Source organism: Mustelus asterias, chromosome 9 (genome assembly GCF_964213995.1).
Source record: "Mustelus asterias chromosome 9, sMusAst1.hap1.1, whole genome shotgun sequence".
Classification (NCBI taxonomy): Eukaryota; Metazoa; Chordata; class Chondrichthyes; order Carcharhiniformes; family Triakidae; genus Mustelus; species Mustelus asterias.
In genome coordinates this window covers 38,783,696-38,796,242 of record NC_135809.1, presented here as the reverse complement: position 1 = coordinate 38,796,242, position 12,547 = coordinate 38,783,696, and the positions used below count along the sequence as shown (strand labels likewise).

The 12,547-nt window shown below is 44.7% G+C and overlaps 1 protein-coding gene across 4 annotated transcripts in view; it reads right to left on the bottom strand.

Moving 5' to 3' along the window:
* Positions 1-4,801, bottom strand: part of slc23a4 (solute carrier family 23 member 4) — a 67,643-nt gene extending 62,842 nt beyond the window's left edge. The window contains exon 1 of one of the 4 annotated variants that reach the window (XM_078220034.1): positions 4,717-4,801. Coding sequence is in view for 1 of the 4 variants with exons in the window: in XM_078220036.1 (XP_078076162.1) it covers positions 4,717-4,719 (3 nt within the window). In the remaining 3 variants the exon portion in view is untranslated. Of the gene's footprint in view, positions 1-4,148; positions 4,204-4,665 lie in introns of those variants that run through there. The other 3 variants (XM_078220035.1, XM_078220036.1, XM_078220033.1) reach the window with 3 other exon arrangements.
* Between the last annotated feature and the right edge of the window lie 7,746 nt (positions 4,802-12,547).

Here is a 12,547-nt window from a genome sequence, read left to right as displayed (position 1 = left end):
TAGTTAGTGTAGAACAGATGTGAATGTTCAAACATCAGAATACAATTTCAGTTTACTGATACATATTCTGTGGAGACATTTACATGAGCAAAACAGTAAGAAAAAAGTGAATAGTAGGAACCTCAGTGGTCAAGATTTACCAGCCCTTCCTGCCAGCGGGATCTTCTGGACCCGCTGGACCCGCTGAAGGCAGTTGTACCCACAGCAGGGCGGGAAAGCCATGCAAAACGCCATAGACATGGCGGGACCGGAAGATCCCACTGGTGACAGATGGCAAGCCAACTTTGTCGCTGGGAAACACATCACAAAGGGGGCTGGAAAATCCCAGCCGCCTTTTTCTCTCCACAGATGCTGGAAACAGAGAAGGTGAGAGAAAGAGGTCCTCAATAGCGAACCGTCAACAGCAAGGACACAGAGTAGAAAGTCACTGACATTACTACTGATCTGTTCACTGGCAGTCTTGAGCCCAGATAAGAGTTATTTGGGGATGGGGTTAATCTGGATAGTTCAGATGAGGAGGGACACTAGGTACAACGCCCAAGGAAACTGGGAAAGAAGTGGTAAAATTAGACAAGGATATTCCTGAGCAGAACCTAAGGAAATGTGTGTTTAGCTGAAGAGCATTTGATCAATGACCTTCAGGGTCCTGCCATGAAAAGATAAACACTAATGGAACTCACAGAAAGTTTTGTGAGGCTTCCCCAAATATATACAAAAAGAAGCTGGACAGTGGCTTTATAGCAACTTCAGAGAGAGATTCTCAACAATGCAGAGCAGTAACAGTTGAGGAGTGGAATTTGTAGCAACCTAAGTGCATAGAATATAGAGGCCTGGAGACAAGACATCACATCCAAGGCAAAGTCTTTGATTTTTGACATTCACGCCTTGGGCGTTGGAATTAAGAAAATGGGATGTTAACAGTTGTGCTTTATACAGTCAACTTGCTTGCAAGACAAATAAGAGTTGGGGTCACTAGGATAGCTAATCAGCATTTCTACTTGGATACAAGGTCCATGTTATTCATGTTGCCATGGAGTTGGGCAATGAGAGGGGAGGATTTAAGATATTCTTGCAAACTTACACACAAGGTTAGATTGGCAGGATCTGAGAGAGGGAGAGCAGCGAGAGAAAGACGCTTACTTGGGAAAAGATATACTGGCAGTGGAGGGGGTGCAGAGGAGATTCACTAGGTTGATTCCAGAGTGAGAGATTGAGTAGACTGGGACTATACACGTTGAAATTTAGAAGAATGAGGTGGGATCTTATAGAAACATTTAAAATTATGAAAGGAATAGATAAGATAGAAGCAGGGAAGTTGTTTCCACTGGCGGGTGCAACTAGAACTAGGGGGGCATAGCCTCAAAATAAGGAGGAGCAGATTTAGGACTGAGTTGAGGAGGAACTTCTTCGCACAAAGGGTTGTGAATCTGTAGAATTTCCTGCCCAGTGAAGCAGTTGAGGCTACCTTGTTGAATGTTTTTAAGGTAAAGATAGATTTTTGAACAGTAAAGGAATTAAGGATTATGGTGAGCAGGCGGGTAAGTGGAGCTGAGTCCATGAAAAGATCAGCCCTGATCTTATTGAATGGCGGAGCAGGCTCGAGGGGCCAGATGGTCTACTCCTGCTCCTAGTTCTTTTGTTCTTAAGCTCTGGTTCACCAAGTAGGAATGTGGGTAGGAACTCACACTCATATTGAAAAGAACAAATTCATTAGACGTTAGAACGAAGCTGAAGGATTCACTTAGCTTGCATTAGAGAAAGAATCTCCAGGGGGAAAACATCACTAAAAGACAGCTCTGAAATTAAAAATTCCTAAACTTGGAAAGGAAAAACACAAAAGTAAATCCTCAAAAATCCCCTTAGGCTGTTTTTGAGAGAATTGAATGTCTACTTAAAGGATAATGTAAAGCAGTGTTTCCTTAAACTTTTTTCTCAATGTGACCCAACTTTAATGCCTCAGGCCTTGTATGACCCCAGAGTGAAAATTGGGGGCACAGGGAGAGTGGTTGAGTAAGGGGAGGAGGTGAGTGATTGGCCGTTTTGGTGGTGGGAGGCTGTGATTATAGAGTTATTCAGTGGAGGGCTGGGTTGAAACTTGTTGGGTTTGCCTTGAAAAGAAATTGAAAACCCACCTTTGACAGCATGTGATTGGAGCAGCAATGGCGCCTCAGAGAACAGACACTTAAGCAAGAACATTTAAAGGGGCTTCGTAGTTGTCAAATCTCAGTCTGAGCCACACAGCCATTCTTGCTGCGTTGATTCTGGCGACACTAAAATCTCATTCTATGACCCTACTAAGTGTCACTACCCACAGTTTGGGAAGCCCTGTTTTAAAGTACATCTGTAAAGTGTGTTTTTGTTTGTGTTGAAGGAAAACAGGAAATATTCCATTTTGTGGTTTGAAGTATGAATTGCCAAGAAGCTAGTGTTTAGTCAATAACTTTTTTGCTTTTTGTTACAAGTAAAAGTCTTAGGGAGTGATTTTACCGCTTGTCCTGCTGGTCAACCGGTGAGATGTGCCAGTAAGATCGGGCAAGAGGTGAAAACTTGGGTTCATGCCTGGTTTTTCGCCTCTCGTGATGTTACTCACCCTGTTTAGCTGCAAAATCAGCTGTGCGCCCATAAAGGGCGCAAAGCCAATTTCAATATGTATAACCTAATTTACATGTAATTAGTGAGTCCTGGATACTATCATCTGGGTTCACTTGCACTTACCTGTTCACCAGTCAAGGACCAGATGTGATGGCCTCACTAGTGAGAACAGAGGCCCCCAAGGTGGTCAGGGCAGGGCAGGGCCAGCCTGGCACTGTCATCCTAGCACTGGCTACTGGACACCTTAGTGCTGCCCACCTGGCTCCCTGGCATTGGCTGGGCCTATATGTACACAGTGCACCGAGAAATCAGGTCGCCTGTGCAATGACGCTCCTAGAGTTCAGCAGCCGGCTTTCCAGCGAGAATAGGCTCCACCCCCTCCCCCTCCTGGTGGGAATCACATCTGGGCTATTTTTTAACTAAGTGCCATACGATTGTGACTGGGAACTCGCCCAAAAAAAGCTTCAATTCTCTCCTGTTTTCATGCTCGTTCGGCACTTCGAATCTTTTTGGTAAGATCGTCCCCTTAAAGTGCAAGATCTTGCCATGTAATTCTTTCAGCTATTAACCGGGAGTTCAATTTTCTTCTTAAAGTTAACAGTCTCTACAGATTAAAACAAATAGGAGATGTTTCCACATACTGTAAAGTCTATGGAGCGCGACAAAGATTTGGTAATATTATTGAAGATAATTCAATTACAACACTAACTGACAATGTGGAAAATTGCCCAGGTATATGTTGCCAACAAAAAGCAGGACAAATCCAAATTACTGCACCATCATTCTACTCTCGCTCATCAGCAATATGATGGCAGGTATTTGACAGTGTCATTATGCAGCACTTACTCAGCAAAAACCTACTCACAGACACTTAGCTTGGATTCTGCCAGGATCATTCAGCTCCTTACCTCATTACTACCTTACACAAACATGGGCAAAAGAGCTGAACACCAAAAGTAAGGTGAGAGTGACTGCCTTTGACATCAAGGCAGCATTTGACCAAGTGTGGCTTCAAGGAGCCCTAGCAAAACCAGAGTCAGTGGGAATCGGGGAGAACACCTCCACTGGTTGCACCTTGCAGAAAGGTGTTTGTGATTGTCCCAGTACTCTCAATTCTGGAACATCACTTCAGGAGTTCCTCAGGGTAATTCCCCAGCCCCAACCATCTTCAACTGCTTCATTAATGATCTTCCCTCAACCATAAGGTCAGAAGTGAAATTGTTTGCTGATAACTGCACAACATCCAACACCATTCATGACTCCTCATATACTGAAGCAGTCTGTGTCCATGTACAGCAAGATCTGGACAATATCCAGACTTAGGCTGATAGGTGGCAAGTGACACTTGTGCCACACAAGTGCCAGACAATAACCATTTTCAACAAGAGAGAATCTAATCATCTCCCCTTAACATTCAATTACCATAATTGAATCCTGACTATTAACATCCTGGGGATTATCGTACACCCGAAACTGAACTGGACTGGACAAGCCATATCAGTACAATGGCTGCAAGCGCAGGTCAGAGGCTGGGAATTCTGCGGGAAATGACTCACCTCCTGACCCCTCAAACCTATCCTCCATCCACATAGCTCCAGTCAGGAGTGCATTATGAGATAGATAGATACCCTACAGTGCAGAAAGAGGCCCTTCGGCCCATCGAGTCTGCACCGACCACAATCCCACCCAGGCCCTATCCCCATATCCCTACATATTTTACCCACTAATCCCTCTAACCTACACATCTCAGGACTCTAAGGAGCAATTTTAGCATGGCCAATCAACCTAACCCGCACATCTTTGGACTGTGGGAGGAAACCGGAGCACCCGGAGGAAACCCACGCAGACACGAGGAGAATGTGCAAACTCCACACAGACAGTGACCCAAGCCAGGAATCGAACCCAGGTCCCTGGAGCTGTGAAGCAGCAGTGCTAACCACTGTGCTACCGTGCCGCCCATTCCCATTGGAATGCTCTCCAATTGTTTGGATGAGTGCAGCATCCAATAACACTTGAGAAGCTTGACACCATCCAGAGCAAAGCAGTCCACTTGATAGGCACCACATCCAATACCTTAAACATTCACTCTCTCCACCGTTGAAGCACAGTAGCAACCGTGTGTACCATTTACAAGATGCACTGCAGGAACTCACCAAGGCTCCTTCAGCAGCACCTTCCAAGCCCACAGCCACCATCACCTGGAAGGACAAGGATAGCAGGTACATGGGAGCACCACCACCTGCAAATTTCCCACATATTATCACGACTTGAAACTATATCACTGTTCCTCCTCTCTCACTGGGTCAAAGCCCTTCCTAACAAGAGAATGGGTGTACCTACGCCACATGGACTGCAGTGTAACTTGAGAATGTAACTTGAGAATTCCTGTAAAAAATACAAGGTTTGCCCTAGTAAACTGGCTGGATGGCTAGTGTGTGAATCATAGTAATGCAAATGGCACGGGGTTCAATCCCTGTTCCTGCTGAGATAGACTTGGGAACTGCCTCCTCCCATTGTAAAAATCACATGGTTGAGTGATTACTCACCTACCTCCACCCAGAAAGCCAAAGATGTTAAAAATAAGATAACTGCCAAAATAATCATACCAACTGTACAGCAAATTGTCACAATCTGTCCTTAGTCTATTAGTTACACAAAGTAAGATGCATGGATGCTGGATAAACAACTACTGGCGTGTACATTGACAATGATAAGTGTCAACAAAGCTATTTAATTGCAAGTACTCACCGATCATTATCAATCACCTGCCTCTGTTTTGAAAATAACTGATTACATGTAGCTAGGTGTTCGGGAATTCCATATCAATCTCATTTATCTTTTAATTTTTAAGATAAAGAAGCACATTATCAGGAGAAAACACTCCAACCTGTAACTTAATGAACCATTGTGAAACTCATTGCTGGTACAGAACTAGCTCAGACATTTTGAGTTACTGATCCCTTTGTGCTATTTATCCACCTGTAACATTATGCTAAGGTCGCAGTTTCACGTTGTTTATTAGATGTTCTGTCAATAGAACCCAGTTCTTAAAGTCGCCAGAGCAAACCGAGGAGCAGTCAATCTGGCTTTGTACATTACTGAAGAAGTCAAATCGAGTCACAATGAATGTTTGTCACATCCAAATTGCTTGAATGCTGCTTATAAAATGTATATTCATGTATACATTGCCATGCACCGTACACTGAAAGTGACATGTTCACTTAACATGGGAGTTCTCACCAGTGTGGCTACAGGTACGACGCGAAAGAGCTGCTGAGGATCTTACAGTAAACCGATTAAGTTGTAGCCCTTTGTCATCATTCCTACACAACCCAGCAACCTTACATGGTGTCAGGAGCTGGCCAGGATGGCACAAGGACTTTGGCGCATCAACCTACTCAACTTCAATGAGAACGATGGCAACAATTGGAAAAGGTTTGGTGCGTATACTGCCATGCTGATCTTACTGACAAACCAAAGAAAATACAAGCATACACTGTTGAACCTAATGAGCCTGGAGGGCTTCAAAAGATCTGAATCCTTCATCTTCTGAGCAGATTAAGATCAAGAGGATCCTGAAGTACTAATAAAAAAATTTGAACAAGTATGGTTGCCCGTAAAAAATGTCATCATAGGCAGACATGTTTTTAACATCACGAACCAGAAACCTAATCAATTGGTACAATCATATGCCTCAACATTCAAAATTCTGGTAATAAAGTGCATATTTGGCATTTACTTCAATGAACTGGTAAGACACCATATAGTATGTGGAATACACTGTGACGCTCCATGATAAAAATCTCACATTAGAATCCGTCATTACTATCTGCATGCTCAGTGAACAGTCCGAGAAGAGCACCAAGGGATTAAGGAGAGAAATGGAAGTTTTCTCAGTATAGAACATACTCTGCCAGAACTGCAATACCAATACTTTAACAATACTTTTCACTGTATGCTAATACATGGGACATTAATAAATCAAATCAAATCAAATCAAATACCAGCACCCACAAAAAAGAAGTGCGTACTTTGTATATAAAAAGTGTTGCAACATATGTGGCAAATAAAATCACTTTGTCAAGCGTTGCAGGTCAAAGCCGCAGCAACCTGCCACTACCACAAGTCATGTTGTAGCTGGCCACCCCTCCATTCAGAACATGAATAAAGTAAATGAGCTGGAGGTAAATCAAAACTGGAGCATCGAACCCCTTAAAACATTCTACTGCAAAAGTGTCAACTTTATGGTGGGAATCGTTGAAATATTCTCAATGTTAAATATTCCTCACAGCAATACCAAATTTAAAGTCAAAATTGACACCGGGGCAAATTGCGATGTAACATCAAAGCTGCTTCTGTGGGGAATTGAGCACTGTGCTGCACTGGATTCCACCAACAAAGATAATATTGTTGCATATGGTGGACAAACCATATGCATGGAAGGTATAGTCACCCTACACTGCACGCAGGGCAAGTTCCAGCTCCATATAGGTGACCACGACATCAACTCTCTGCTGAGTCTCCAGGACAGCATTTCAATGGGGCTAATCCACCTTGGGCCACATGTACACACCCTACAGTTCAAACCCCAGGGATTCTAGAATAAAAAATGCCTGTTTAACTGTGATATTATTGGGAAGCTGTTCATCATACATCACATGAGGCTGGATGACTCAGTAACTCCTGTTGGTGCGCCAAGAAGAGTACTCCTTGCCATGAAACAGAAGGCAGTCAAAGAATTGGATAGAATGGTGAGACTGAGTGTCGCAGCTTCCATAGAGGAGGCCACAGGGTGGGTTTCTGCAATGGAGCTGCAGTAAAGAAAGATGGCACAGTCAGGATCTGCATCGACCTAAATCACCTCAAAGAAGCACGTTGCATCCTGGGTGCAAAGTGTGGATTTTGGCAAATCCTGCTAAGATGAAGAATCTTTGAAGTTCACTACATTCATGTCTCTGGTAGGCAGATACCAGTTCCTCTGCATGCCCCACGGCATCTCCAGTGAGGTCTCCGAACAGTCTATGGACAGCTCTTTGTAGGGCAATCTTGTGAAATCATTGTTGATGACATCCTGGCCTGGAGTTGTACAATGCAAGAACATGATGCACGTTTGTGTTTGCTCCTCCACAGAATCAGGACCATAGAGTTGAAACTCAGTCCTGCTAAATGCAGATTCATGGTCAGTCAGGTCCCTTATGTGGGCCACCTGCTTACCGCCAATGGTGTGATGCCAGACCCAGATAAGACAACGGTGATACAGCAAATGTTTACTCCTGAGGACAAGCATGGCCTGCACCATTTCCTCAGTCTGACCTTTCAAAGTTCATTTCCTGTTACAGTGAGGGGACTGGACCCTTCCGTTAACTCCTCCACTAGGATGTCGAATGGTGTTGGAAGGAGCACCACACTGCGTGTTCAAGGATCTGCAGTCAGCTCCTCTGGTGTTCCAACATTTCAACGTCTGAGCGCTTGTATTCTTATCAGCAGATACCTCTCAGCACGGACTCAGAGCAGTTTGCATCCAGAATGGCAGACCAGTGATTTTTGCATCAAGGGCTCTCACTGACACAGAAATTCGCTATGCCCAGATCGAGAAGGAACTCTTTGCCCTTTGCATGTCAGAAATTCCATCATTTCATCTATGGCCGTCCTGCCAACATGGAAACTAATCACCAACAGCTCATGACCATCCTTAAAGAGCCCCTCCATACTGCGTCACCACATCTACATGCTCACGCTCCAACGGTACACCCTCAGTGTGATCTACAAGTGCAGTGAGGAGCTATACCTCACTGCGCCCTGTCCATGACTTACTGACCCACCACTGAGTATGCAGATTGTGCAAAGGACATTAATATTATGACAATTCCACTGCTACTCTAAAACAATCACAAATGTAGGCAGCTCAATTACGCCATTATGAAAGGATGGCCGTGACGTCAAAAGTGGTTCCCTACAAGCTCCACTCTTTTTACACCATGAGAGCGGAGTTAACCGTGCAGGATAGATTGATACTGTGTGGCCAGAGGTTTGTCATCCCCAGTTCTCTGCAGAATTACACACCCAGCAACTCCATCAAGGACACCCATGGGTGGAAGTAACAAAGTGTAGAGCCCTCAGTGCATGGTGACATCAAGGCAAGTGTCCAGATGGGAGACAACAGCAGGTCCTTGTTGATACATTCTCGGTGTGAAATGAAGTGGATTATTTGCCCGACAGGAAGATCAGCACAGTAATTGGAAAGGTGAAGAGACACTTTGCTGCACATGGCATTCCACAAAGGCTAATGATGGACAATGCACAGCAGTTTGTCTCCAGGAAGTTCCAGGACTTTGCACTCATGTGGGACTTTGAGCATATTACAAGTAGCCCCATATAGCCACAATGGGTTGGTTTCCAATTACTGTGGTGCTCTTCATGTTGGGCATGTAATCCACTTCATTTCACACCGAGAATGTATCAACAAGGACCTGCTATTGTCTCCCATTCCACTCAAGTATATCTGCCATGGGGAGTGACCATGGAAGGTCTGGGAGCTCATGGAGGTGCAGTGGTTCTTTGGTTTGCTGGGGCTTGAGCGCATTGCATGGGCATTGCATGGTGCACATCTGGAGTGTGCAGTATGTTCAACAAAGCTCCTCCTTCAAAAATGCATTAGTGACAGCACAGACTTCTACGCTGCACTACTTAGTCTGTGTAATCTGCCAAGAGAGGGTCTGCCCTCGCCAACGCAGAGAGTGTTCTCCAGATTCACCAGAACCATGATCCCTGTCGTCAAAGCCCTGTGGCAACCCAAAGTGGAAATGAACATGAAGGAAACCCTCATAAAACGGTGCCAAAGAGGGAAGAGATACTATGACGGCAATGTCACAGATTCTGTACTCTACAACTAGGCCAGACAGTGAGAATGCAAATTACACATGGCTATGACAAACTGGCAGAGGTCCACAGCCAAGCCCACAACCAAACAGTTTCGTGGTCACATCAGATAGTGGCTCTGTACATCAGGAATGGGCATCATCTGTTACTGGTACCTGAACCAGCACTGCTAACTGTCACAGGAGTGACACGCCAAGTCCACAATCTGTGTCCCCTGCACAGATGGAGATGGAGCCCCCTCCTGCTATCAATGCAGCAAGTCATGCAGCCACTGTGCACACCCCAGCCATGCCTGATACCATCCACCATGTGGACAGTAACCCATCCAGGTGCATCCCAAGCACACATTGCACACTCGGGGCGGCTGAGCAGATAAAGCCCCAAGCTCAAGGACTATGTACTGACTTAGGCTTATATATGTGCCATTTCTTTCAGAAGGGAGGGAGATGGGACATGACTTCGGCTCTGTGCCAGGTTTGGTGGCCGAAGCTCATGGCCCATTCCATTTAAATATTCAATGTTCTGATACAGCATTCAGCATTGTTCTTCACATGCAAGTATGGATTGTCCTAACTAAAATGGGGAAGATGTAGAATGTGTATTCATGTATACATTACTGTGACCTGCACATGGGAAGTAACATGTCAGTGATCAGGAGTTCTCCCCTTAATGGTTACAGGTGTGGTGTGTAAAAACTGCTGAAGATCTTGTAGTGAACCATTAAATCATAGAAACCCTACAGTACAGAAAGAGGCCATTCAGCCCATCGAGTCTGCACCGACCACAATCCCACCCAGGCCCTACCCCCATATCTACCCACTAATCCCTCCAACCTATGCATCTCAGGACACTAAGGGCAATTTTTAGCATGGCCAATCAACCTAACCCGCACATCTTTGGACTGTGGGAGGAAACCGGAGCACCCGGAGGAAACCCACGCAGACATGAGGAGAATGTGCAAACTCCACACAGACAGTGACCCAAGCCGGGAATCGAACCCAGGTCCCTGGAGCTGTGAAGCAGCAGTGCTAACCATTGTGCTACCATGCCGCCTAAAGTTCTAATGGGAGAAATAGCAAATGCACTAGTGGTAATTTAACAAAATTCACTGGACTCTGGGGTGGTTCCTGCAGATTGGAAAACAGCAAATGTGATGCCACTGTTTAAAAAAGGAGGTAGACAAAAGGCGGGTAACTATAGGCCGGTTAGCTTAACTTCTGTAGTAGGGAAAATGCTTGAATCTATCATCAAGGAAGAAATAGCGAGACATCTGGATATAAATTGTCCCATTGGTAAGACGCAGCATGGGTTCATGAAGGGCAGGGTCATGTTTGACTAATTTAGTGGAATACTTTGAGAACATTACATGTGCAGTGGACAATGGGGAACCTGTGGATGTGGTGTATCTGGATTTCCAGAAAGCATTTGACAAGGTGCCACACCAAAGACTGCCACATAAGATAAAGGTGCACAGTGTTACGGGTAATGTATTAGCATGGATAGAGGATTGGTTAACTAACAGAAAGCAAAGAGAGGGGGTAAATGGGTGTTTTCCTGGTTGACGATCAGTGACTAGTGGTGTGCCTCAGGGATCAGTGTTGGGACCACAATTGTTTACAATTTACATAGATGGTTTGGAGATGGGGACCAAGCATAGTGTGTCAAAATTCGCAGATGACACTAAGATGAGTGATGTGGAGATGCCGGCGTTGGACTGGGGTAAACACAGTAAGAAGTTTAACAACACCAGGTTAAAGTCCAACAGGTTTATTTGGTAGCAAAAGCCACACAAGTTTTCGGAGCTCCAAGCCCCTTCTTCAGGTGCACTGGAGGGGGTGCAGAGGAGATTCACTAGGTTGATTCTGGAGTTGAGAGGGTTGGCTTATGAGGAGAGACTGAGTAGACTGGGGCTATACTCATTGGAATTCAGAAGAATGAGGGGAGATCTTATAGAAACATATAAGATTATGAAGGGAATTGATAAGATAGAAGCAGGGAAGTTGTTTCCACGGGCGGGTGAAACTAGAACTAGGGGGCATGGCCTCAAAATAAGGGGAAGCAGATTTAGGAATGAGTTGAGGAGGAACTTCTTCACACAAGGAGTTGTGAATCTGTGGAATTCCCTGCCCAGTGAAGCAGTTGAGGATACCTCATTGAATGTTTTTAAGGCAAGGATAAATACATTTTTGAACAGTAAAGGAATTAAGGATTATGGTGACTCACCTGAAGAAGGGGCTTGGAGCTCTGAAAGCTTGTGTGGCTTTTGCTACCAAATAAACCTGTTGGACTTTAACCTGGTGTTGTTAAACTTCTTACTAAGATGAGTGGCAGAGCAAAGTGTGCAGAGGATGCTAAAACTCTGTAAAGGGATAGTCTAAGTGAGTGGGCGAGGGTCTGGCAGATGGAGTACAATGTTGGTAAATGTGAGGTCATCCATTTTGATAGAAATAACAGCAAAATGGATTATTATTTAAATGGTAAAAAATTGCAGCATGCTGCTGTGCAGAGGGACCTGGGTGTCCTTGTGCAGGAATCTCAAGGAGTTGGTTTGCAGGTGCAGCAGGTAATTAAGAAGGCAAATAGAATTTTGTCCTTCATCGCTAGAGGGATGGAGTTTAAAACAGCGAGATTATGTTGCAGCTGTATAAGGTGCTGGTGAGGCCACACCTGGAGTACTGTGTACAGTTTGATCTCCTTACTTGAGAAAGGATATACTGGCACTGGAGGGGGTGCAGAGGAGATTCACTAGGTTGATTCTGGAGTTGAGAGGGTTGGCTTATGAGGAGAGACTGAGTAGACTGGGGCTATACTCATTGGAATTCAGAAGAATGAGGGGAGATCTTATAAAAACATATAAGATTATGAAGGGAATTGATAAGATAGAAGCAGGGAAGTTGTTTCCACTGGCGGGTGAAACTAGAACTAGGGGGCATGGCCTCAAAATAAGGGGAAGCAGATTTAGGAATGAGTTGAGGAGGAACTTTTTCACACAAGGAGTTGTGAATCTGTGGAATTCCCTGCCCAGTGAAGCAGTTGAGGATACCTCATTGAATGTTTTTAAGGCAAGGATAAATAA